We start from the raw sequence: 27,729 nt of genomic DNA on the forward strand, positions 1-27,729 counted from the left end.
AGGACTCGGAGAAAAGAATCAGAAATTGTGTTTCCAACAAGGTTTATATATTCAGAATACAAAAAAACATTTCAGCATCTCAGTAACTAACATAAGCAACTTAAATAAAAAGCCACAATAATAACAAAAACACTGTGTAATAAGTACAAAATATGTTAAACTAAACTTTAGTAGGGAGAAAGATTTTTTTCTTTTCTTTTTTGGTGGTACTAATTAAAGGTTCCTGGATCAACATAAGGATAAGCAAGGAATTCCCCCAGCTTGTTGCCTTCGGAATCATAATGGAGCATTCTGAAGCAAACATCACAAAAGAAACATGGATCCTCTGGTGCAAAGGTGTCGTTGTTCGTCACCCATCTGTAGTTTAAAAAAAAGTATATGTTATATTACAACTAGATTTTTTTTTATGCTTCAACATTCTGATTTATGGCCTATAGCAGTAGTTCTCAACCTGTGGGTCAGGACCCCTTGGGGTGTTGTTGAATGACTTTCAGAGATTGCATATCAGATATGATTCATAACAGTAACAAAATTACTACATTAGCAACAGGAATTTTATGGTTGGGAATCACCACAACATGAGGAACCTACTACTGCCTCAACATACAACAGGAAATGCTCCCTGTGACACAGTGACTGATCAGATGAAAAACTGAGAAGAAATGTAAATGACAGCCAAGCAGAGAGCATGGCTCCTTGAAGTTTGTTCATGCGTACATTTCCTTGTTTTAAAAGTATAGGTTGTAGCCTCGTGCTGTACACATGCTGGCTAACAGGCAATAGTAGGCTTTGGGTTCGATCCCTTGTACAGAACTGCACTAACATTGCAACATCGATAAAGCTCTGCAACCCCAAACTGAAAGCAGGTAGCCCAAGTACTAAGGTGAAAACCAGTGCTTGTTAAACAGGAAAGAAAGCTGTCACTCACCTAGCTGTATACATCTTGCAAACAAAACATTTTCTGGTCCATAGCCAATGCTTCTTGGTAAGAAGGGGATAAAGTGTTCTATCCAAGCAGTCATCATGATGTACAAGCCTTTCATGAGGGAAACAGATGAAGATATTGAAATGCAAACCCTATTCCTGTTCCCCAACATTAGGAACAGGGTTTGACCTTCCATTTTTTGCTCACAAATGATTTCAGTAAACTGATTTCTTATACTTGGGTTAAGTAAAATACCTAACCCCATACTAGGGATATAAGTTAGTGCCAGAGCTCTTGCCTAGCTTACTAAAGGGCAGTCAGTTGTGCTTTTTGGATTGAACAAGGAATTAATTCTCAACTTCCCTTATGCTAACATGCTGTGACAGTATATTTTTTCAAATATATAATATATATATATGTATATATATATATAAAATCAGAGTCTTGCTCTTTAACACAGCATTGTATAAGCAAGGCTTCCTGGTGATACCTTATATTAATTTGCTGTTACTTTCTCATTATTAGAAACCAAGATTTGGATCCTTAAATGCCATGAATTAGATGTTAAATGTCAGAACTATAAAAAAAATTTAAGTATCACTAACTAGCTGCTTGGCCTTGGATAAATTATAATCCACCACAAACATACTCATACTTCTAATCTCAGTACTTGTGAGGAAGAGACAGGAAGACCAGGTTTTTAAGTTATGTATGTCTGTGTACCACCTGCCTTCCTTGTGCCACAGAAGCTAGAAAATGAAGCTAGAAAATGGTGTTGGGTTACAGATGGTTGTGAGCCATCATGCGAGTACTGACAATCAAACCCAGGCCTGCTGGAGGAACAGCCTGTGCTCTTAACCACTGACGAGCAATCCTTTCAATCCCGGAGTTTAAGCTTAGCTACACAGCAAGGTTGAGGACAGCCTGGGCTATGTGAAACAAAATCTGTCTCCAAAAAAAAAAGAAAAAGTGTAGGCTTTTAATTTTGTAAAGGTTAGCAAAGATAAATATACTATGAATAGGTTCTAAAGGTTATAAAATATGAAGTTTTGAGGTCTTACCTTTATATTCTTAATCTCCAGAAAACTACTGTGTGTCTGAGGAAGGTGTGCATGAGGGTCCCTGAAGAGTACAGGGTACCACTCTGCCTTACTGCCTTGAGACACGAGCTAGACTAGACTAGCAGTCCCAGTGGTTTTTCTGTCATCACCCACCACAGCACTAGAGTTACAGGTATGCAAGGCCATGCTTGGCTTTTCTTACATGTTCTTGAGATTGGAACTGGATCCTTGTACTTACTTAACGAGCGCTCTTAACCACCAAGCCATTTTCTTAGCCCCTCAAGCCTAAAACCATTATTTTGGAATTTAGTTACTTAACTTCCCATTGTAGAATTACTGTTTTTGATTAAATTGAGATAACTTAAAATTATGAAATTTTAATCTTCCAATACATACTTTCTTATATATTTCTAATATATATTTTGTTTTTATTTATAGATAGTCTGTTATTAAATAGTTCTGGCTGACCTGGAATTCACAGAAATCTCAAGTGCTGGCCTGCAGTATCATCTAGTCTAGATTTTCAAAAAAATGAACAATATAGTGTGTCTACTTCCTGCTGCACGGAAAGCAGAGGTTCGCTGCTCCCAAGCCAAGCCATAGTGATAACCCTTTAATTCTCTGAACTTCAGTTATTTATGCTTTTGTACAGAAATAGTTATTGAGGTGTCTTGGTGGGTAAACGTGCTTACTGTCAAGTTTGATGACTTCAGTTCAATCCCTACAACCTACATGGAAGGACAGACTCCTGCAAGTTGACATTTGACCTCCACACTCCTGCTATAGCGTGTGTCCTTCCCCCTCCCCAATTAAGGACATTGTTAAGATAAAGTATTCTGAGCGATGCCACATACCTTATGTCTGTAATAACAACCACATGTTCACAATCTCCCTGGTGACAGTATAAGTAAGGAAAGCCAAGTTTAATGTTCAAGTCATTAAATGTGAAATCTTCCATCCTAGCAGTCTGAAATTTTCCATATCCTCGATCATGGGACTCTGACCATTCTATAATAGTTCTGTTTTGGGGATAAGGTAAGGGACAAAGCATTATTATTAAAATTCGAACAGGAAAGAAAAGAGTTCATACCTGCAGTATTTCACACCATCTGGCCTCCTAATTAAATGGACGGTGACCATCTAAGATCATGGTGGTTAATAAATTCTTGGATCAGGACAGTGAATTGGAACTAGTAGGTAACACACAGCATTGGTCACCAAACCTGATGACCCGGGTGCAATCTGTGCAATCCCCACAATCCGCACTGGAAGGAGAAGACTAACTCCTACCAGTTTTTCTCTGCTCATATGTGTGCCATGGTACAAACCAAACACCCAAGCTTCCACAGAGTTAAAAAGTTAAAGGGGATGGGAATGTGCAGGAAGATTAGACACTGAACTTTTCATCTACCTGAGTAACAGTTCTTTTTTATTCTTGGGTTCTTTTTTATTCTTGGGTTTTGTAAACTGAGGAAGGGTCTCATTATATAATCCTGGCTGTCCTGGAACTCATTATGTATACCAACCAGGATTGCCTCAAAGTCATGGAGATCCACTTCTGCCCTTTCCATCTCAGAAAGGACCAGTTTTTTGGTGGGAGGCTGTGTGACATGTACCACTTTAGCACAAACAAGAAATGTTAATGCCACATTTTGTTAATTTTGGTAACAGATTTTATTGTTTTTTACTAAAAAGCAGTGAGATCAGAATGTTTCCAATTCTAATTAACATGCTTCGGTGACAGTAACCGTGGCGGACAAATGTAATCCCAGCACTCTGGAGGCAGAGGCAGGTGCATCTATGAGTTAGATGCCAGCCTGGTCTACTGAGTAAATTCCAGGACAGCCTGGGCTACACAGAGAAACCCTGTCTTGAAAAACCAGGAAGAAATATTCTGATCATAAGTACTGATAGCTGTGACCCACAGATACTACAGCTCTTTGGGGCACTCAATTATTTTTATTAAGAATTGACAGCAAGGGCTGAAAACTACATTTAAAAAAGGGTAAAGCTGAAACCAGTACATGGGAGGCTGTGTGGCCACTGATAATGAAATAAAGTGCTAAAGAAATTCTATTAGAATTGAATTTAATATGCTTCTACCTGAGCAACATAACACACATGTCCATCTGTTACCAACAAAGGGCAAACAATAGAGAGAATTCTCTAGCTCCAAGGACCCAGGTTCCTTTTCTGGCTCTGCCACCAGCTGTACTCACAAGCACATAGAGTTCCTCCCGCCTTATAATTATCTTGAGAACAGAAGAAAAAATACTGAAGGATTAGCATTATCACCTCAGATTAATAACCAGTACCTTAGTGGACCTAATCTTTTTAAAAGTACATGCCATTCAATGCAAACTTTATACAATTCCTGGGGGCGGGGGTCCTTAAAAGACTTCACTAATTTAAGAGCTAGAAATAAACTGGGCATGGTGGTGGACGCCTTTAACACCAGCACTCAAGAGACAGAGGCAGGTGGATTTCTGGGAGTTCGAGGACAGCAAGTTCCAGGATAGCCAGGGTGACATGCAGAAACCCTGTCTAGGAAAAACAAAAAATTTATAGAAATAAACATTTGTATGGTTGGGTGTGGTAGTGCATGCTTTTAGTTTCAGCTCTTGGGGGGGACAGAGGCAGGAGGATCACTGAGGTTCAGGGCTACATAGTGAGGCCCTTCTCAAAAGAACAGAAGCCAACAGGAAGAGAAGATTTTTGTGACCCGTACCTGCTTAAGTCTCTGCATTCCGGGTATCTTTTGTCATTGTAAAAGGTTCCCTCAAAATAAAAAAAAGCTGACTTGTACAGGTCCTACAAGAAAACAGATGGTATTGAATGAAAGTCCATTTGTAACCATTCAAAATTTATACACCATAAAATCACATGAAATACCCACCAACTTATGTTTGGGGGCCTCTCTGTTGTCAAAGCTGTTAATTAAAGTCTTGCTTACCTGCTCTTACCACACACACACACAAGAGAGCGGTGGCTCTTTTCAGTTTTATCCTGTTGTTGTTCAATCATAGACTTGATTAAACGTGTGTTCTGAGACTCAAGAAAGGAACCCAAGTTGATTGTAGTCAGCTTCATTGTTCATTTACTATGTGCAGCCTATACTAAGTGATTTTTGTGTCAGAACTAGAAACTCAACATATCTTTGATGCTTCCCTAATAATGACAAAGATCTCTTAGTTGTTTTTCTGGCATTTCTTGTTTTTCAGTGTTTTTACAAATTTTTCTATTTTCAGTAACTCTTAGAGCATGATTTTGTTTTGTTTTGTTTTTTTGAGACAGGGTTTTCTCTGTATCATTGCCACTGTCCTAGAACAGGCTGGTCTTCAATTCAGAGCCTGATCCTGAGTGCCGAGATTAAAGGCATGCACCACCGGGATTTCTGTTCTTAATCGATCTTGCCCCATGTAACATAGTAGGCACGAGTGGTCTCAATCCTGAGGCTCTGAATCATACCACAAGACTTCAAGGGGGTAGCCATGATCCTCACTGCAGTAGTCACTGAATCCTCAGGGTGTAGTGCGTAATTAAGGTACAATGTATTTAATGTCCCACCTGGCAGCTAGGACATAAACCTGTCCCTTAGTATGCTTCTGAAGTAGTCAGAACTGTGAACTAAAATCTAAAATAAAGGTTCAAGGGCCAGGGTGATGATGGCTTGATGGCTTGGGAGGTAAAGTGATTGCTGCTAAGCTGAGGAACCTAAGTTTGATTCCTGGCCCTCAAGGTTGAAGCACAGAGCTCAGTCTCACAGTCTGTCTGTGGACCCCATACATGGGCCATGGCACACACTTGCCTACACAAATAAGGCTTTTCTTTTTTTTTTAAACTTGGCTTTTTGAAACAGGGTTTCTCCGTGTAGCCCTGACTGGCCTTGAACCTAGAGATCTACCTAGAGATTAAACGACATAATACCATCATTCAGAAGGCTGAAGGAGGCAGACTGCTGTGAGTTTGATGCCAGTCTTGGCTATATAGTGAGTTCCAAGTCAGGCTAGGCTACAGAGTGAGACCCTGCCTTAAAACAAGCAAATGTTCCATATATGTACGTATTTGTTCATATAACACTGGTATAAAATTCCATCAGAAGTGACTTGTGAATGCCTTCTCACATTATTGCTTATTTACAAAACAACTCTAAAAGAACAATTATTACCTGGTAATAACTTCTCACTGTACAAACAGCATACAAACAGGCTTAAGGTGCAATCCCAGTACTTGTGAAATTGAGGCAAAAGAATCACAGGTGTCAAGCCAGTCAGGATACATTGGAAGACAGTGTATTTGATACTTGGTCAGAAAATACTACCACTATTTACATGTTTTAAAAATACAGTTCCATTCTAAAAACAACAGCAGCAATAATAATAAACTCCAAACATTAGCAAATCCTTTTTCTGCCTTTAAGCTACAGGGACTTAAATGTACTGGAGTCACCTAAGTTCAGCCACATTGGCAATGACTTTAACAGTCCAGCTCGCCGTAAATGCAGCAGCCCCTGTAAAACTGTCCACAACTGCCAGTGCAATACATGCCGTGGAACCAACAAAAAATCAACTCGGGAATACTTTCACTTTTCCTTGGTGTACAATGGTGTTAACATACAAAATGACCTTGGTAAAAAGCTGAGAACTACTAAGCATAAGTTAATGAATACGTGAAGTTCATTATAGTAGTCTCCATATTGATTATATGTTTGAAATTTTTCCTTACAAATGAGGGGAAAAATGAACACTGTGAAATATGAATATCAGCCGGGGGGGGGGGTGACGCACGCCTTTAATCCCAGCATTTGGGATGCAGAGGCAGGTGAACCTCTGTGAATTCAAGGCCAGCCTGGTATACATAGTGAGTTCTAGAACAGCCAGGGCTATGTAGAGACCCTGTCACAAAAAACCAGTAACAACAACAAAAAGATGTTAGGTTTAATCAATACCTCATTTATAGGTTACGTGCCCTTGTAAATGCTTTAAACTTCATAAAATTTCTAAAACATCGCTGAAGAACAAGAAACAAAGCAGGTTTCTGAACAGATGAACATTCCACAAAGGCCTGTGCTGGAAGCCGGCTGGTGAAGTTTAATCACTGTTGTTCAGTGCCTGCTCACCAGCAATCAGCAGTCATCCACAGCCAGCAGCAGGGCTTTGAGGGAACAGCACAGATCTGACCTCAGCCTGTCACTGCTTGCTGAATTCTCTTGCTGACTGCTCTTTTTCTTTCCAAGGCCAGCATATACTGGGCACATGGTGTGAGCTTGATGATCAGGTTATTTAGCAGACAAAAGCAGAAAGAAATATATAGTAGCATAAGTCAGGGAGCCAGACAGATGGCCAGTGGTTTGGAGCATTTACTGTTTGCCAGAGAATCTGGTTTCATCCCCAGCACCCACATGGCAGCTCACAGCCCACATGGAAGCACACAAGCATCCTAACTCCACTTCCAGGGTCCAGTGCCCTCTTCTAACTGCCTCAGGTACTGCATACATGTGGTACACAGACATTGCAAGTTGGTAAAACACCCATACAAATAAAATTTAAGAAATGTAAATAAGACAATAAACTATTTAGTCCCTGCTTAGAAAACTGAAGGGTTTAGCACTACAGTACAAATTCTATAAACTGACTAGTCCCGTTGACCAGGAATGATTGGCATATCTGACTCAAACTGTTCTCACCAAAGCTGACAGGTTGGTACAAAGAGGGTAAATTCAGATTAATTAATCCTTTTTGTTTTTAAAGAGAGAGAAAAAAAAAAACTATGTAGCCTCAGCTGTCCTGGAATTTGCTATGTAGGCAGGCAAATTTCTATGAGTTAGTGGCCAGACTGGTCTACAAAGTAAGTTCCAGAAGAGGCCCCAAAGCTATACAGAGAAATCCTGGAAACCCCTGTCTTGAGAAACCAAAAAACAAAACAAAACAAAGAAAGAAAAAAAAAAGAAGAAAACTTGCAAAAGACCAGTTTTTCTTCCTTGAAAAAAAGGTAAACCTATTGCCTTAAAAGTCCATTTGTTTCTATCATTGAAGTTATGGCAATTTGGAAGAGATTAAGTACTTAAAGCCATTTTCAACATAACCACATACATTTAGTGTAATCTCTGCCTAAGCTATGATGCTCATCTCCATATCAGTCACTAGAACACTGAGTTTATAAGGCAAATAGACACAGACAGCACCAGGATATCCTAATGTGCACTGTGACAGACATGAAAGCCTGGAACCGAGTTTCAAGTATGACTATGGAACCTCCAGATGCATGGTAAGATGCTTCTTCCCACACCATATACTCAAATCAGGAAGATGGAACTCATGAAGACACAAATTCACTGTGTGAAACCTCACTGGATATTAACATGGGACTCAAAAAAAGATCAATGAAACAGAAATGTACATGGCTGTTGGAAAAAGGAGATTGACTTTTGATTCTTCTTCTCCAAGTTCTAACTTTATTCTACTTGTTTCAGATGTCATTTTATGTGCCTGCAGAGATACCCTCTCCTCAGTAGGCAAGTATATGCAGGGTCCTCTGCTAACGTTGCATCACGTAACAAACAGAGCAATCTTTCTCTGTCATGAGATTCAGCAAGATCGGGTTGTTCTCTTTGCTTAGGGAAACACTCCCTCACTTCTGAAAATGTTTTGGGCAGTCCACCTGATACTTTGCTCCCCTCCAAGAGGTACATGGGCATTTCTGTCTCATGAAGGGTGCCATTACCAGGAAACACCTGCAAAGATCAGCTCTCCACCATCTATCTCCCTGTCTCATATTGGCCTGTGTACTTACTGACTACAAGCAGTGAAGAACGGATACAAATGACTGAGGCTTTTGGCAGTCTGCAAACTTTTCCTGGAGGTGGTTAAGGTGGACTGAAAATCTTACAGCATTTTACATAGAAAAGGTTGAAGAACAAAATGAAAGCAACAACAAGGCTGGGGCTATAGCTCACTGGAGAGTGCTTCCTTAGTTTAATCCTAGGACTAAGTAAAGGCAAATAAATGAGGGTGAAGTCTGACTGTAGGGAAAAGAAAAAGAGAATGCAACTGGCCAGACAGCTGGACGGTGTTGGCTCAGGAGGAGGAGCACCACAGAACAGCTGTAAATGGTGAGCACTGAGGAAATGAACACAACAATGTCTCTGAAAAGCTCGAGGATGGCAGGAGGAGAGATGGCAGCACCTTAGTACCATGAGAACATGCAGTTAACGCTCATGACCCAGCTGGAGTAATCACACACGGCTCCCTTTACGTGCTGTTTTCTTCTAAGGGGAAGGAGAAGTCACTCACTTTACGTGCGGTTCTCTTCTAAGGGGAAGGGAAAAGTCACTCACTTTACTGATGTGCTCAGGCGCTTGGTCTGGAGTACTGCTGAATTCTCCACCAATCTGGAGATCGCTGACACAGCAAATTGAGTCCCTCAGTTCTGTGAGCTTCTGACTGCCCAATACCAACATTGTCTGGTACGGTTTATGTTCTCTGTGCTGAAGCCAAACAGTAAGAAGTGTCCATTTTAAAAACCAGTTAACCACAAATCCCACCAAGACCTCGTCTAAATAAAGTTACTACTTTCCCCCCTTCAGACATAGTTTCTCTGTGTAGTCCTGTGTGTCCTTGAACTCAGAGACTGATCTGCCTCTGCCTCCTGAGTGCTGGGATTAAAGGTGTGTGCCACCATGCTAGGTGAAATTTTCTTTATTTTACCTATCCTCTTGGGCCGGAGTCAGGGTTCAGTAGTATAACACTTACTTAGTATGCACAAGGTTCTGAGTTTGATCTATAGTACGGAAAACAATTACATTCATAAGTTGGTATTCTGCATTTTCTTAGTTTTCTGTATTTGTCTATCTCATACCCATTAATTAAGCCAATCTAAAATAGTTCAGTTAGTGGTAGTGTGTATGTCTACCATGCACAAGGTGCTGGGTATAATTCAGCCGAGCGGTGGGAGTGCTGTTTATCATCCTACAACCCACAGCTCAAAAACCAACCAATCCTAAATTGTTTACTCTTCCTATAAAAACTCTAAAGAGTTGTATATGAATTCCTCATTTCTTTGGGACCAAAACCCTCCAGTCTTCTGTGGTGTGCTCTTTTTCTTACGTAGCATGGATTTACTCTGATGGTATTAACCTCTCTTATCATCACCCAATTAGCTCCCCAAATTCAAAATCCCCTGGGTACAACCGAGACACTTGGTAACAGAATTTTTCTACTTTAAAGTTTATAGTCAAGGTGCTATTAAATTGACATCAGGACTAGGAGCCTTTAGGATACAACTTCATCCAACAGCAGTGTCTTGGATTTTCCTGGAAGTTGTATCACTGAACTTGCAATCTACATCCTGCTCCCAAGTTATAAACCCCAAAAATTCATTTTTAAAAACTGGCAATTAGACAGCCTGGTCTCCAGATTGAGTTCTAGGACAGCTATAGATGTTACACAGAGAAACCCTGTCTTGGAAAAAAGCAAAACAAAACAAAATAAAAAACAAACTGGCAATTTGAGAACTTAAGCAATATAATGAGTAAGTATAACCAAGGTACTTCATAAAAGCCTACTTAAGTGCAAATTATGTATAGCAATATACTCAAACCACAGAATTTAGGACACACCTCTGAAAAACAGCAGAAACATATATGAAATCTGATGCTTGCTTAACATGTGCAAGGGAGGGGTAAGGACACATAAATATCACTTTAGAATAGAGTTCTTTCATTGAGACGTCTAAAAGATTTCTGGGTTTGAATGAGAAATGTCTCCCATAGTCTCTGGCATTTGAAAGAGTGGTCCCAATTGCTGGCCTGTTAAAGGAGGTTTAGGAAGGTGTGGCTTTGTTGGAGGAAGTGTGCTGCTGAGAATGTTTTTAAATTCATTTTTACTTTTCTATATAGGCCTGTGTTTCTATGTGTATGTGCATGAGTGCAGTTGTCAAGGGGCTGAACTGACAGGTGGCTGTGAGCCACTTATGTGTGTGCTGGGAACAGAACTCTGGTCCTCTGCAAGAGCAGTACTTGCTAAGCCGTCACTCTAGCCCCTAAGCCTGCATTTTGAGAGCTTAAAGACTTGTACCATTTCAGTCTGCTTTCTCTGCTTCTTGTTTGTGGTTTGAGATGTGAACCTTCAGCTTCCAGCCCCAGTGGCCATGTCTGCTACCTGTTGCCTCTGCTTTACAATTATAGACTCTAACTCTCTGGAACCATGAGACCCAGCTCAGGCCTTCCTTCAAGTAAACTGCATTGGTTGTTGTGTTTTCTCACAGCAATAAAAAAGAAACTAACACTGGGTATCCCTAACTTGTTTGTCTTATGTATTTTCATCAACGAGGAACTTCCCAGAGATTCTGAACTAAGTTCATTCCATTACTCTATCAGCGAATTAGACTCATTATGGAGGTATATACATACTTTCAGTTGTTTCTATTGCAAATCAGCCACACATTTCAGTGTTATAAATGTAATCATTGGTTATAAGACGTAAATTTGACTTTGAAATTTGTTGGAACATTTCTTACTAAAACAAAGAACTCACAAATGCATCCTGTCAGTCCTAAAAAATAAAATGTCAGACTATATATGCTACCATTTATTTTGAAACCTGAGATAGACTCAAACAATAAATGCTTTGTTAAAAGTTACTTTTAGGGACTGGTGGTGTCCCCATGGTAAAGTACTTGCCTCATATCCATGAGGTCCTAGGCTCTACCCTAATACTCAAACAAAGCTACTTAGCCATGAAAAGCAGGTTTCATTACTGACCTTATTAAATATAACAGGGTACAAGATGTTCACAGACAGGATAAGCTCCCCTTCTCCAATCATGTCTTCTGGATTTTCAGGCTTTTTCCCAAGTGCATGAGATTCCTGAAGAAAGAAAACGAGACCTTGAAATCAGCTAAGAGATAGTGCAGCACAGAGCCCACAGTGAGGGCTTCAGTCAATCCTGAGTTTGATGTCTAATTCTAAGCGAGGAGAGGTTACTCTCCTAATGCTCAGCTTCACCTATTGAATAGGAGAAAATGCTTTTTTCAGACTTGTTTTTGGGAATATGTATATAACATATGTAATAAGACATCTGGTGCTATATGCTTAGGCACTAATGATAAACAGGAGTGTCAGCTAATACTGTTCTGAATGGCATTTCTCATTACTATTTCTTGTTTACAACCATTAATATGCTTACAAAATTAGTTTTAACAACGAGCTTGGAGGTTCTGCAATCTATTCAGGTTGCAAATATATATATAATCTTTAATATACCATATTCTTTTATATGTGGTTAATAGTTATAAGAGCCACTAAAGTGAAATAGTTAAATGAAAATGCAAGATGTAGCTGGGTGGTGGTGGTGGTGGTGGTGCAAGCCTTTAAACCCAGCACTCAGAAGGCAGAGGCAGGGGGATCTCTGTGAGTTTGAGGCCAGCATGGTCTACGAGAGCTAGTTCCAAGACAGCCTCCAAAGCCACAGAGAAACCCTGTCTCAAAAAACAAACAAACAAACAAAAAGAAAACAAAGAAAGAAAGAAAATGCAAGATGTTTTAAAAATTAGTGGGGAGCTAGGGCTGGAGAGATGGCTTGATGATTAAGAGCGCTTAGTGTTCTTGCCAAGGTCCCAGGGTTAGGTCCCAGCATGAACATGGTGGCAAACAGCCACCTGTAACTCCAGTTCCAGGGAGCGAATGCTCTCTTTTGCCCTCTGTATGTGGTGTACATTCATGCATTCAGGTATACACAAATACATATAAACTACTATATATTCTTGTTTTTTAAAAAGTGGAAGTGGCATCATGCAGAGTAGGAAGCTCTTTAACTGAAGCAGCCACTAGACTGAGAAGATGAAATACATTCCTCTGGAAGTCTGGAAACTGACTGAAGATTCCCACAGGATATTGGAGAGGGGAGAATCTGATTGTATTCTGCAGATAAGCAGTATGTGCAAACCAATACTTCTCCCCATTCCCTCCACCCCACTGCAGATGTGAGATAGCAGCTGAGTTCCCAGAACAGCAGGCTGGTGCCAGGGCAGACAAGCAGAGACCCTGTCCTTAAAATGTGGGGTTAAGGGCCTGGCCAGATGCTTGCCTTGATTGGCCCTGCAGGCAGTACCTGATAGAACCACCTACTGGAACAATTACATAACCTTTCTTTCTTTCTTTCTTTCTTTCTTTCTTTCTTTTGGTTTTTCGAGACAGGGTTTCTCTGTGGCTTTGGAGGCTGTTCTGGAACTAGCTCTTGTAGACCTGGCTGGTCTCAAACTCAGAGATCCGCCTGTCTCTGCCTCCTGAGTGCTGGGTTTAAAGGTGTGTGCCACCACTGCCCGGCTATATAACCTTTCTTAACAGATTCTTTTTTTAATGTTAATTTTTGAAGTCATTTAGGTCACTGACTAAACAATGAGGTAATAGAATAGAACTATCAATGGCCATACACAATTAATAGTCACATAGCAAAACAGTCTGGAAAAGTAAAAAGTGTAACAGCTAGTGTCCAGCTTTCAACAAAAGCACACACATGGAAGAGGAAAATACGGCTCATTTACAGGAAAGAATTTGCAATCATCAGAGTTAAAGAAGTTAATTGGGAAGCCAGGTGTAATGGTGCAGGCCTTTAAACCCAAAACTCAGGAGGTAGAGGCAGGCAGACCTCTAAGTTCTCTCTGACTTCTCTTTGGCCAGCATAGTCTACATAGTGACTTCCAGGACAGCCAGAGCTACTTAGTGTCTTGAAGAAAATTAAGTTAACTAATGAGGGCTGGCAGATGGCTTAGCAGGTAAAGAGTTTGCTGCCAAGCCTGGCAACCTGAGTTCTTGATCCCAGGAACCCATACCGAGAAGGAGAGAACTAGGTTCTCTAAATTGTCCTCTAACCACACACATGCTGTGGCAGGTATATGTATGTACATGTACGTGTAGGGGCGAGCCCCACAAAGGGCAGGGATAAGGAAATTTAGGACAGATGGAGATAAAAGGAAGTGAAAGAGAAACGAATCCCTCTTCTCCTCTCTTCCTCTGGAAGCCTGCCACGCTTCTGACTCCCCAGCCTTTTGTGTGTAAGTTCTTATTCTGGTAAATAAATATATTCCATATTGCATTGACCTCAATCAACATGTACACCCTGCCCGATAGTCTCAATAACTCTCTGAATAAACATAAAAATGTCTTAATATGGTAATTATTCCTAGAAGCAAATTCTAGACTCACATATAAATAAAAGCCTATTGAATAAAAGCAAATAAAATAGGATGCTAAGTCAGCTGTCATAAATATGGTCAATGAACTAATAGAATCCAATTAAGTACAGAAAATGAGGTTCCTCAACTGATTTAACAGCAGATTTCTCATCAGAAAACAAGACAAGAAACAAGTCAGATGACACACTTGAAACCACAAAAGAAAACAGTTACCCAAAATTCTACACCTAGCAAAACTGTCCATTAGGGATGAAGGAAGACAAATACACTGGGGATACACAGTAGCTGAGGAAGCACCAGCCACAGCAGAAGTTGTTCAGTTGAAGTGAAAGGGTAATGACTTGAAGCCACAAACAAAATAACCACTAAGAAGATACTTTCAATGCATGCAGAAAAGGAAGGAGGTGGGAATCAATTGAAACAACAAAAATCAATATCTAAAGTAAGGAAATAATGGGAGAACAGAGGAACAAAGACACCTAAAGAGTCTAATAACAGAAGTGCATTCTTTCCAGTAACTAGTGTACCTGTAAATGGATGACATTCTCCTATTGAAAGGGCAGAGCAGGCTGCTGGGCAGTGGTGGCGCATGCCTTTAATCCCAGCACTCGGGAGGCAGAGGCAGGTGGATCTCTGTGAGTTTGAGTCCAGCCTGGTCTCCAGAACGAGTTCCAGGACAGCCTCCAAAGCAATACAGAGAAATCCTGTCTCGAAAAAACAAACAACAACAACAACAAAAGGGCAGGCTGACAGACTGGATCACAAAAACTCCTTTTAGATACTGAGACATAAACAAGTAAAAAAGTACAAGATATTCCATGTAAATCATAAATAAAACTGTTGGAAGCTGTTTTACTGTCAAACAAGTCAGAGTTTAAGAAAGATTATGAGACAGTGACAAAGGTATTATAGTTGATAAAATGTGTCACACAGCAGGGAGACACAGTTACAAACATATAGAGAGAAAAAGGATCCCAAAATATATGCAAAAAAACTGATAGAGTTTTAAAAACCCTAGACTTGGATATGTTTCTTACAGTAATGAACTCAATAGGCAGTGGAAGAATGGGACACTAAGAACAAAGGCTAACATTAACATAAACACGAAGAACTCTCCAGCCAACAGTAGCCTTCTCAAGTGCGCACAAACCATTCTGTAGGACAGACCACCAACTAGGCTGAAAGAAACTAAAGTTACACAAAGTAGTTCTAATCACCAGTCAATAACACGAGAAATGAGGAACAAGGAAAACCGAGAATTTTAGAAATACAATAGTACAGCCGTACACCGTGGTGTAAGCCTGTTACCCCATCAATGCGGGGACAGGGAGGGCTGATGCAGGAAGGTTCTGAAGTCTGAAGCCAGCCTGGGCTATACAGGGAGACCCTTCTCAAAACAAACCAGTGGGTTCAGGAGTAACAGTATGTACTGCTCTTGCAGAGGAACTGAGTGTGGGTTGCAGCACCTACACAGGGTACTTCACAACTGCCTATGAATCTAGCTTCAGGGGATCCAATGCCCTCTTCTGGCCTCCATGGGCACTGCACTCATGTTCACAAATCCAAACTCAGGCACATACATGCACATATATGAAAACAACACAAAACAAGAGACCCACTTATGAAACCCACAGGATAAAATATACAAGGAAAGTTAGACAACAGAGGGAGACAGTGAAAACACAACATACCGAATACACTTCAGAGAAACGAAAAACAACCTTAAAAATTTAGCTGTGGTAAAAAGCTAAAAAAGGAGAACAAACTAATTCCAGAGTTAGCAGAAAAAGGGAAATAATATGCTGGGCAGATCTCTGTGAGTTCCAGGACAGCCAGGGCTACACAGAGAAACCCTGTCTCAAAAAACCAAGAAGGAAATAATATAAGGTGCAGAAAACAAAATAGAAAACTTAAGCAATCCTGCCACTGTGAATCTGTGGAGAGCTTTCAAGATGGTGTAGTGGATGAGGACACTGTGAAGACTGACAACCTCACTGCTGCACACCAACACCAGCTACGCAGAAGCTGCAGCTAGAAGGTGCCCCCCCCAAAAGTCCATTCTGTGTTAAAGTATTTGGCGTTAGGTATCTTAGGGCAACTTTATTTTTTGTCATACGTGATCAAACCAAGATGGTATTCTAGTGAGACACCCATCCCCTAGCACTGGGGATCTGAGTCATGGCCTTGTGCAATGCAGGCTAGCACTCTCCTTGACTAAATCTATCTCTACTCACTTCCTGACTGCTCACAAAAGGGACTATGTGGCCCTTCACACTGGGAGACCACTTAGTGTTTCTGGCTTCCTAGAAAGAAATTAAGAAAGGATTGGGAGGGAGGGAGGCAGGGAGGGAGGAATGCTTATACCACCAAATTAGCCACATGAAACTCATCTTGTTACTTTTCTGAAGTTGCTATTTCTAAGGTATCTTCTCATCATGCTTTGTATCAGCCAGTGCGAGAGAAACCTTGACTAGCTTCTGTGTAATACAATTTTATATTATTTTGAGGGTTAGTGGGTTGGCACACACCTTTGATCCCAGCACCAAGGAGGCAGATGTGGGCAGATCTCTCAGTTCAAGACCAGCCTGCTCTACATGGTGTAGAGCAAGCTCCAGGCTCGCCAGAACTACACAGTGGGCACAGTGAGACTCTGAGGTCTCTATAAGACACACACACACACACACACACACACACACACACACACACACACACACTTTTAAGACTGTTTTTGGGGGACAGGAGTGCCTTGTACCCCACCTGTGGGCTGGTGCACTGCTATGTACGAAAGAATGAAGATTAACCCTCATTGTACATCACATAGTAAATAAACTCAAGAGGGGCTGCAAAGATGGTTCAGCAGTTAAGAGCATTTACTTTTTTAATAGGACCTGGGTTTGGTTCCCAAAATTCACACAGGGTTCACACCATCTTTAATTCTGGTTCCAGGGGATCTAGGACCCTTTCTGGTCTCCATGGGCACCAGGCACACAGGTGTTATACAGATCTACATGCAGGCAAAAATCCAAACATACACAAAATCAACTTTTTTTTAGTTAAAAAAAAAATCAGAATGAATCAAGGCCAAGCCTACAAGCTAAAACTCTAACCCTCTGCAGACAAAGAGGACAATCTTCATGGTACTGGGTTAGGCTAATATTTCTTAAGTATGCCCAAAGTCAGAGAACAAAATACAACAACAAATGAATATTCTTGATCTCATCAAATTTTAAAACCTGACAACATCAAAAGAGTAAAAAAGATAATCCACAGAATTAGAGAAAATATTTTCAAATCACAAATATGGTAAAGCTTTGGCATCCAGAACATCCAGTCATGAGACAATATACTCTAATTGGTAAAGAATTAGATATTTTTTCAAAGAAAATATACAAGACCAATACTTAAATTAAAAAATGCTTAACATCATTAGCCGTTAGGAAGAACAAATCAAAATTATAAAACAAGATAACCACTAGGGTGGTTACTCTAAACAAACTATGAATTGAAAAGGATCGTAAGAAACTGAAGCTTCATGAATTACTAGTGGGAACACAGAGTGCAGCTTTTTATGGAAGACAGTAAAGTAAATACAGAATCATCACACATACATAAAATTTCAGACAGAGGCATCATAGTGCCTGGCAATCCACCTCAGGCGTGTCACAAAAAGAACTGAAAATAGATCCCAAACACTTATACTCCAGTATTCACAGTAATCATAATTCACAATAACCAACAGGTGGGAACAACTTCAAAGCTAACAGCATGTTAACAAATAACATGTGGTGTATCCTTGTAACAAAAGATTTCACTCCGCCACAGGAAGGAATGAAGTTCTAACATATGCTACAATACAAACCATACCAAAAGAAAAATATTGTATAAATTCTGCTTATGTGAATAAGACACACAGAGCAGCAATTTCAAATAGATCAGGGTTACCAGGTAAAGGAGAGTAAGTCATTTCTTACTGACACAGGATTTTTGTTTGGCTCTGGAAATGAGGATCAGTAAACATTCTGAATGTACACTTCCCCAACCCCCAGCTTTTTGGCTTTTGGAGACAGGGTTTCTCTGGCTGTTCTGGAATTTGCACTGACCAGGTTGGCCTCGAACTCACTAACATCCACCTGTCTCTGCCTCCCGGAGTACTGGGATTAAAGGCATGTACCAAGACCAACCGGCTTTTGGATTGGGGGGGGGGTTCAAGACAGTTTCTCTGTGTAACCTGTGTAGCTAACATTCTTGGCTTGAACCCTTGAAATAGACAAAAATGTTTTCATTTTATTAATTTCTAACATTTTAAATTTCCATTTGTGTGTATTCATTGTATATGATCCTGAGTTTCACCGGGCTATTTTCAACCAAGTTATTAATGTATAATGTACTTTGAGTGTATTCCACCCCATGTCCTACCCCAAGGCTTTGCTATGTTGACAAGGCTAGAGTGGAACTCACAGGGCCCCTTCCGGTCTGTCTTCAGAGTGCTGAGATTACAGGGAAACACAACCATACCCAGCCAAAATGGTATTTTGTTATATAATTCTACCACAGTAGAAAAGGTGGAAGACAGCAGCTACCCTTATACACTACCGCTGTGAAGAGACACCATGACCATGGCACTCTCATAAAGGAAAACAGTTAACTGGGTGACTTGCTTACAGTTCAGAGGGTCAGTCCATTACCATCATGGAAGGACGATGGTGTGTAGGCAGACATGGTACTTGGTTGCAGGCAGCAGGAAATGGTCTGTCTCACTGGGTGTGGCTTGAGCATATATGACACTTCCAAGCCTGCTTCTACAGTGACATACTTCCTCCAACAAGACCGCAACTGTTCCAACAAGGTCACAGCTAATAATGCCACTCTCTTTGGGGACTGTTTTCTTTCAAACTATCACATTTCACTTTGTCTTAAGAGTTTCATGCATGAAGCAATGGACAAGAATATGGTTTTAAAAATTGGTTGTGGTGGTATATGCCTTTAATGCCAGTACTCAGGGCACGTCAATCTGAGAATTCAAGACTAGCCTCATCTACATAGCAAGTTCCAGAATCTGTTCCCTTCCCAAAAGAATATGGTTAAAGTAAAATCAGGAGAACAGAAACGTTCCAGGAACAGAGAAGTAAACAGGTAGATTTGATCAGCTGCCAACAGTAAGAACAAAATAAAAGCAAAGTCAGCCAGAGATGCCACGTGGTGGTGGAGCACGCCTTTAAGCCCAAGGTTGGGAGGCAGAAACAGGCGGATCTCTGTGAGTTTGAGGCCAGCCTGGTCTACAGAGTGAGTTCCAGGATAGCCTCCAAAGCTACAGAGAAATCCTGTCTCCAAGAACCAAAAAAAAAAAAAGAGTCAGCCAGAGAGCTGGAGTCAAGTGTGGTCCTTCAGTTCCATGAGTAATGCTCTCCAACCAGCTCTCAGTAACAGTCAATGGCCCACTCTGCTTACTGTTTCAGAGCAGAGAGGAGTGGAAAGGTGAGACTTACCATTTCATAGACAAATGTTTCTTGTCTACAGGCGCGGTCTATCGTGATGTTTTCTTCCCGATAGTCCAAGAGCCCCTTCCTAACACTGACATGGACACATGAAAACAAAATGGTCAGCATGCTTGCCTGAATATTTAAAATAACTTTTTAAAAAAGATTTATTTATTTATGATGCATATAGTATTCTGCCTGCATGTATGTCTGTGGGCCAGAAGAGGGCACCAGATCTCATTACAGATGGTTGTGAGCCACCATGTGGTTGCTGGGAATTGAACTCAGGACCTTTGGAAGAGAAGTCAGTGCTCTTAACCTCTGAGCCATCTCTCCAGCCCTTAAAATAACTTTTAAAGACTTTTATTTGTGTGTGTGACTTCATGTGTGTCTGTGCATGTGTGCACCTGGTTTCCACAGAGGGGAGAAGAGGACATCAGATCCCTCACAACTAGAATTATAGTTCTGTGAGCTCCTATGTAGGTACCAGGAACTGAACCCAGATCCTCTGGAAGAGCAGCATGTGTTTCTAACCACTGAGTCATCTCTAGGCCTTAACATATCTTTAATATTTAATGTTTTTTTGTAGGGATAAGAATCAAACCCAAAATTTTACTTATGCCAGGCAAGAACTCTACTCCTGAGTTCCACTATCCAACTCTAACCATACAACTTATTTTAAAACTACTTTTAGACTTAAATAAAAAAATATTTATACCCCTTATATCTCTCCCCACAGCTTCCTCCTCCCAGGATCCTTTGGGATCACAAAATCACAAACAGTAATTTTATTCTCTACTATTATTTTGCTGCTCAAATTGTTCTAGCGTTAGTCAGAAGGAATCCAAACATTCAACAGGCTCTGATCTTTTGTTATTTTGGGTAGGGGAGGAAGGTGTGCATTCCTTGGTTTGTGGAACCATGGGTATTCAAAACTCATTCTCTACTTTTCCTATCCAAATCCTGGCATTAATCCTTCTAGGAACCGGAGTTTCTTTCTTGGAGAGGGGTTTTTACTTTAAATAAGTCTCATGTCCCCAGTCTTCTCTTGAACTTACAGTAGGGACGCCCCTGCACTCTGGACCCTCTTGCCTCCACCTTCCAAGTGTTGGTCATAGATTACACACCATCATGCCCAGCTTGGGAGACAAGTTTAGAAGTCAGCATCTAGACACAGAGTTTTGATTACCAGAGTTACTGCTGCTAAGCCTTTCAGCTGAGACAGGCTAAGTCATGTATGTCTATTAACCCATGCATGTACAGACATCTATACATTCTGTGCCTGTTATATATTAAAAATCCTAAATTTACAAGGATACTTTTATGTGCATGTGGTACACACGTGTGTGTAGATATGCATATGTATATGGAGGTCAAAGGTAGACACTAAACATCATGTTCCTTTATTTTAATTAATTAATTATTGTGACTGAGTCTTACTATATAGCCCTGCTAATCTGGAACTTGTAGACCATGCTGGCCTTAAACTTAGAGATCCACCTACCTCTACCTTCTCAGTGCTACAATTAAAGGTATACACCACCATATCGGGTTCCACCTTATTATTTTTCAAATTATTACTACTTTATTTTACGTGTACAGACCATTTGCCTACATGTCAGTTTGTGTACCATAAGTGCCTGGTGCTCATGGAAGAGAACATCAGATCTCCTGGAAATGGAATTACAGACGGCATGAACCACCATGTTGGCTCTAGGACTTGAACCCAGGTCCTCTAGAAAAGCAGCCAGTGTTCTTAGTGCTTGAGCCACCTCTCTAGTGTACCCTGGGGCTCCCCTGCACTGCCTCCTTTAAAGGGGTTAGGGGTCCAATTCAGTTGTCATGCAAGCACTTTCCTGACTGAGCCATCTCCGAAGCCTTCTATTTGGATACTTCAAATCCCTAAACCAAGCCACAAGACTCATCATAGTGTTCAACTTACTTCTTCTCCCCCCAAGTGAGAAGGATGGCTCTGAGGACTATTTCCTGTTCAAGTTCAGTAATCACACAGATCACTTCCCACGCTGCTGCCCTGCAGTCTGTGATAAACACTAACAAGGGAGTAGATCTGCCTTCAGACTTCTATCAGCACCAGAGTGCAGACTCAGGGTCGTGCTCTGCATCGTCCTTAGTAAAGCACACATACAGGCACATTTGCTTTGTTATAATCCAGTGTGTGTGTAAGCCAAAGACAATCTTTAGTGTTGTACCTCAGTAGTTATCCACACTTTAAATTTTATTTGCTTATTTACTTTGGGTTTTCAAGAGCGTTCCTCTGTGTAACAGCCATGGCTGTCCTAGAACTCTTTCTGTAGACCAGGCTGGCCTCAAACTCAGAGATCCATCCATCTCTGTCTCCCAAGTGCTGAGATTAAAGGCATGCACCACCATTGCCCCACTTAGTTCACTTTTTTGATGGGGGTCTCACTAGACCAGGATAGCCTTACACTCATGGTCTGTCAGCCTCCCAAGTATAGGATTACAGATGTGAGCTACCATATCCAGTTTGCAAAATATTTGCAGTATCTTAAATGCATACTTATAGGAGAGTATTCAACACACTATGGCAAAGCCACACAGTATAATAAATAATGAAGCAATGATGAAGTTTGAAATCAGTGACTTCCAAGACACAGTAGTGAATGAAGAAAGCAAAGTCACATAGCACATGGTAACCTTGGAGGAGAGATAAGCTGGGTACAATCCACTCGTTCGTATCTACAAACATACGTGTTTCTACCTGTTCTGTAAAAATGAACCTTCCCGATTTAAACAGTTTTCTTTTGCCAGCTGGCACTCATTAACTGTAAATAAAGGACAGCGGGGAATCCCTGCATTGTATGTAGCTCATGAGGGAAGGCTTTGCTTCCTGATCTGATATGCCAGCTCAGCAGAGTCCTAAGCGTCCACAGCTCCAGTGTCACTGCCCAGCTTCTGCAGTGCACTGCAGTCCACAGCATCTCGTGCCCAGTGGCTTTCCGCCCCTTTCCCTCAATAGCTTTTCCTGGCACACTCAGGATGGCTTTCCACCACAGTAACATCATGGCCTCTAGATCTTACTCTTGGGGAAGAAAGGCCCTCCTCTGGCATCCTCTGAACCCGAGGGCTAGGAGGCTCCCTACATTCACCCTGTCACACACTCACATTTTCTTTATTGTTTCTGTCTAGGCCTCATTGCTTGTTTTGTCTTTTAAATGAGGGTTTTCCATATAGCCAAGGCTATGCAGGAACTCACTATGTAGTCCAGGAGGTCTTGAATTTACAGTAATCTTCCTGCCTCACTAGCCTAAGTGATGAGATTATAGGTGTGAACTACTATGCCTGGCTATAAAGTTAACAATCCTCTAGATTAAGCTTTCTCCAGTAAAGTGACTGTTCTGTTTTATCTCCTAACTGAACTTGGGACTGCTGAAAGAAATAAAATTGATTTGAGAACTCAAACAGGGTAAACCAAAGCTATGGAGAGAAGTTAGTTGTCTGCAAGGGGTCATTAGGAAGTAAAGGAATGGGAAAGATTAGTAGGGACCAAAAATGTGTGCCATTCTTTTTTTTTTTTAAAGATTTTATTTATTATATATACAGCATTCTCCTTGCATATATGCCTGCAGGCCAGACAGGGTACCAGATCCCATGATAGAAGGTTGTGAGCCACCATGTGGTTGCTAGGAATTGAACTCAGGACCTCTAGAAGAGCAGTCAATGCTCTTAACCTCTGAGCCATCTCTCCAGCCCCAATGTGTGCCATTCTTAACTCTTCATTGCTGTGGTTTTATTTCTCCTTGTTTTAATGCTCTGAGGTAGTCAGACCAAGTCAGTGGTTTCAGTTTTGTTTTGACTTTGGAAGAGGCGTCACAGTGCCTTGTGCACTCAGCAAGGGTTTTGCTACCAAGTACATCTTTATTCTAAGGTCTTTGGACACAAGGTCTAATTTGTAGTCCATGCTTGCCTGGGGCTTGGAGTGACCCACCTCAGTGTTTCAGCAGGACTAGAAGGTGGTCCACATACCCACATTATCTTTCTTAAAAATTTTAACGTAAATTATTGGTTCATATCTCTTCACCTCATTTTCCCATAGGGTGTTTTTGTCCTACACATGGACCCTGTAGTACATACTTGATTCTCCAAATTCACAGGCTATCTTTTGGCATTATTTAGAGTGCTTCTGCCATATAAACATTTTATCAGTCCCTTTTCACTTTCTGTGATTTGAGTCCTGGCTTTACTGCACTCAGATCTCTCTCAAGTTGATCTTACAGTCACTTCCTGCAGTAAATTCTCTTTGAAGTCCCATTTCCTCCTCTGTTTCCGAGTTTAGAAAAGTTCCAATTTAGTGGTGCTTTTTCCTGTCATCCTAGCAGCCTAATGTTTGATTTTTGTTTTTACATTTATTTGCTTGCTGTGTGTAAACTCAAAAGAGTATGTGCTCCTGCTGTGTTGGATGTATGAGGTCAGAAGAGGACTTACGAGGAACAGGTTCTCTTACTTCCACAATATAGGTTCCAGAAAATGAACAATGCATGTTGGTGGCTCAAAATCTACTTTTAAAACACCCTTCCTGGTTTGGCTCTTAGGATGAGAGTTATGGGTCATCTTGCAGAACTCTAACAATTTCTTCTCATCCTTTAAATAGTACATGTTGGTTGGAGCAGTAATCAGTGCTTTCTTGGCCATACCAGTGAGGTGTGAGAAACAGATTTTACCATTAGCATACATAGTACTAACAACTCCCTCTCTGATTTCATGTTTTAAGTGGTTAAAAATTTAAATACTAGGAGGTGGAAAAATGGCTCAGCAGTTAAAAGCACTGGCTGATCTTCCAGAGAACCCAGATTCAATTCCCAGCACCCACACGGTAGCTCACAACTGTCTGTACTACAATTCCAGGGCATCTGGCACCCTCACACAGACATAAACTCAGCATAAAAATAAATAAATCTGAGCCGGGCGTTGGTGGTACACGCCTTTAATCCCAGCACTCGGGAGGCAGAGGCAGGCGGATCTCTGTGAGTTCGAGGCCAGCCTGGTCTACAAGAGCTCGTTCCAGGACAGCCTCCAAAGCCACAGAGAAACCCTGTCTCGAAAAACCAAAAAATAAAAAAATAAAAAAAATAAATCTAACTGAGCAATGGTGGTACACACCTTTAATCCTAGTACTTGTAGGCAGAGGCAGGTGATTCTCTGTGAGTTCAAGGTCAGCCTGGTCTACAGAGTGAGATCCAGGACAGGGTCCAAAGCTACCCAGAGAAACCCTGCCTCGAAAAAGAAAGGGAAGCAGAGTGGCAGGAACTTACAGTTAAGGATCTTAGATTTCTTCTTTAAATAGATAGCCTGGACCCAGGTTGGCCCTGACTTTCTGGCAATCCTCATTTCTCTGTCTCTCAAATATTGGGATTACAAATGTGAGTCACCACTCTGGCTAGGTCTTTGTTTTTATTTTTTTTAAGTTTAATGACAGAAGAAAGGAAGCCTTAGAGAAAGACAAGCATAGAGCTAGATTTAGGCTTTTTCAAAAAGTTCAACATCTGACAAGATTATTAAGATTAATGTGTGAGCCTGGCACTGGTATTGCACACCTTTGAGCTGTTACAGAGAAACCCTGTCTTGAAAAACAAAAATAAATAAAAACAAACAAAACAACTGGTGCTTGTGTCTTTTTTTTTTTTTTTTTTAACCTCATATAGCCCTGGATGGCCTGGAACTCACTATGTAGACCAGGCTGGCCTCAAACTAGCAGAGATCTGCCTGCATCCACTCCCCTGGGATTAAGGGTATATGCCACCATTCCTAAAAACAACTGGTTCTTTTTTTTTTTTTTTTTTTGGTTTTTACGAGACAGGGTTTCTCTGGATTGTTTTGGAGGCTATCGGTCCAGCCCGGCCTCTAACTCACAGAGATCCGCCTGCCTCTGCCTCCCGAGTGCTGGGATTAAAGGCGTGCGCCACCACCGCCCGGCCAACAACTGGTTCTTTACAACCAGTATTTCTGAGTATTTAGCTTAAACTCTCAAAATCTAAGTAGATTAAGTATACAATAAAAATAGTGAAAATTTGAATATGTATTGGATACTAGAGGTTTTGTGTTTTTAATTTTTTTTTTAGATGTAAGAATATCATTCTGGGGGGCTGGAGAGATGGCTCAGAGGTTAAGAGCACTGGTTGCTCTTCCAGAGGTCCTGAGTTCAATTCCCAGCATCCACATAGTGGCTCACAACCGTCTATAATGAGATTTGGTGCCCTCTTCTAACATGAAGGTAGAATAATGTATATAAATAAGCAAATAAATAAATAAATAAATATAAAAAAGAATATCACCCTGACTATGCAAAATGGCACTTTTGGAGTTACAAACTGATGTACAGATGGAAACACACACAATTGTGCTCCATTCTCACAGAGTTAAAGCAAGGCAGTCCAAATGTTTTTTTTTTTTAAATCAATCATTGTTGAATTCACTATGTAACGGAGACTGGCCTCTAACTTGCATTAATCTTCCTGACTCAGCTTCCTGAGTGCTGGAATTACAGCCTCGAGCCAGGACAAACTCAATGGTTGAATTTAAGTGGTGGGAATGTGGAGAATAATACTATACTTCCCAAAATAGAATATTCAAGAGGTATTCAGATAAATAGCAGAAAGGCTAACGGTGTAGTTTAGGAGAAGGTCCTGCTTCACCGCAGCACCAAAACAAATAGCAGATAACAAAACAAAATCATACCATAAAGTCACTAGGTCAGTGTTCTCTGGGATGACTTCTGGGTCTTCACCTTCGTCAAGGCATCTCAGTTTATCAAGGCTTAGGAAGAGGGAGGGGTCGGGAGAGAGGAGAAAGGATCAGCCGTGAATTTTTCAACAGCGGGTCAGAGCTTGTCCTGAATACATCACTGAATAATTAAGAAGCCTTATGAAATCCAGCAGGCGGCTCAAAGGAAACCAGAAGACAATGGTTTTTGTGCCAATATGTTATACCGTTCATTTGAGGACAGCCAATACTGTCAAATAGGGGATCACTACAAATAAGTTTTGTATTTCCACCCTCAGGTAAGGTACTTTTGGGGGAACCGAAGACCACTAGAGACTACAGTTAATTGGAGTTTTAACATAGCTCTGATTGTCTCATTCATCCTCACGTACTCCTATTGTCTAAATGTCAATGATAGATATATACCGCTGTTACTCCAACAAGCGCCTTAAAGATCACAGAATAGAAGTCTTTTATGCAACTGTCGAGTCCCGTTACTGGATCCACCCTCATAAACTGTTCTTCTGGACCCTAGCATCTCTTCTGGCCTTCCGGAAAGGGTTAAGGGGGAATGAAGGTTAAATCACTGGCCCTCGCCCGGAAGAGTACCCGAGGAGCACAGGGACGGGGTTGTACCCAGCCGGACCCACGCAGTGCCCCGAGGCTGCGCACTCACCCGCACACGACCCTCAGCTCTGCCGCTGCCTCCAGACTGCAGCCCAGATCCCCGGCCACAGCAGCATCGTCCAAGCCGTTGTCGGACGCCCCTCCGTCCGCCGGCTGCTCGGCTGCCCGCGGCTCGCTCAGCGACAAATCGCGGAGCCCGAGCCGGCCGCGCCACAACTCCCCAAAGGCGCCCACGTGGAACGCGCGGGTGTGCAGCTCCGGAAGCTCGTACTCTGGGAAGCTGCCGTGACTCGCACTAGGGACTGGGTGCTGCGGACAACCCGCACCGCCGCCCAGCGGGTCCTCCGCCATGTCAGCCGAGATCCCTTCCGGCAAAAACTGGCAAGCGAGCGTCGCGGGGCGTGACGGGATTTGTAGTTGCGCGCGGCTCCGGAGCGGCGGGCGGCTGCGCTAGCCAGACCTCAGAAACTACATTTCCCGGCAGGCCGCGGCCACCGCCTGGGCGCGGCTCGTCACTGTGGGCGGGGTTGGGTGCATTGTTCTCTCCGCTTGTCCGAGGGCGGTGCCGCTTGGTGTTTTCATGGTGGAATCACAGTTAACTAAAGACTTACTGGGGGCTCTCTCACACTTTCCTCAGCCCCGGTTCGTGGGGGAGGGACTTTTGCCCACTGGTGTTGTGAGTTGTGCTGCTGCCCTCCAGTCCTAGAGG

General features: G+C 41.6%; 2 protein-coding genes across 2 annotated transcripts in view; one reads left to right on the forward strand and one right to left on the reverse strand.

Annotated features, from left to right (window-relative positions):
• Psip1 (PC4 and SFRS1 interacting protein 1) overlaps positions 1 to 2,948 on the forward strand; it is a 43,424-nt gene extending 40,476 nt beyond the window's left edge. The window contains exon 17 of the mRNA XM_021234121.2: positions 2,425 to 2,948. The gene's annotated coding sequence lies outside the window, so the exon portion shown is untranslated. The remainder of the gene's footprint in view (positions 1 to 2,424) is intronic.
• Snapc3 (small nuclear RNA activating complex polypeptide 3) lies at positions 26 to 27,729 on the reverse strand. Its single transcript, XM_005082163.4, has 9 exons — positions 27,070 to 27,729; positions 26,370 to 26,447; positions 19,665 to 19,749; positions 11,747 to 11,851; positions 9,323 to 9,472; positions 4,715 to 4,797; positions 2,841 to 3,005; positions 929 to 1,036; positions 26 to 357 (listed from the first exon to the last, which is right to left on the reverse strand). Exons 1-9 carry the CDS (start codon positions 27,369 to 27,371, stop codon positions 210 to 212), a joined length of 1,224 nt encoding a protein of 407 aa, XP_005082220.1. The 5' UTR covers positions 27,372 to 27,729; the 3' UTR covers positions 26 to 209.

Source organism: Mesocricetus auratus, unplaced genomic scaffold (genome assembly GCF_017639785.1).
Source record: "Mesocricetus auratus isolate SY011 unplaced genomic scaffold, BCM_Maur_2.0 Super-Scaffold_100014, whole genome shotgun sequence".
In the NCBI taxonomy this organism is placed as follows: Eukaryota; Metazoa; Chordata; class Mammalia; order Rodentia; family Cricetidae; genus Mesocricetus; species Mesocricetus auratus.

Excerpts from the sequence above, each read along its gene's own strand:
- Snapc3 (XM_005082163.4), bottom strand. The coding sequence starts at position 27,371 with ATGGCGGAGGACCCGCTGGGCGGCGGTGCGGGTTGTCCGCAGCACCCA. Across the intron at positions 19,750-26,369 it reads ACTGACCTAGTGACTTTATG|TGTTAGGAAGGGGCTCTTGG; the intron begins GTATGATTTTGT and ends TGTCCATGTCAG. Across the intron at positions 358-928 it reads TGCAAGATGTATACAGCTAG|ATGGGTGACGAACAACGACA; the intron begins GTGAGTGACAGC and ends TTTAAACTACAG.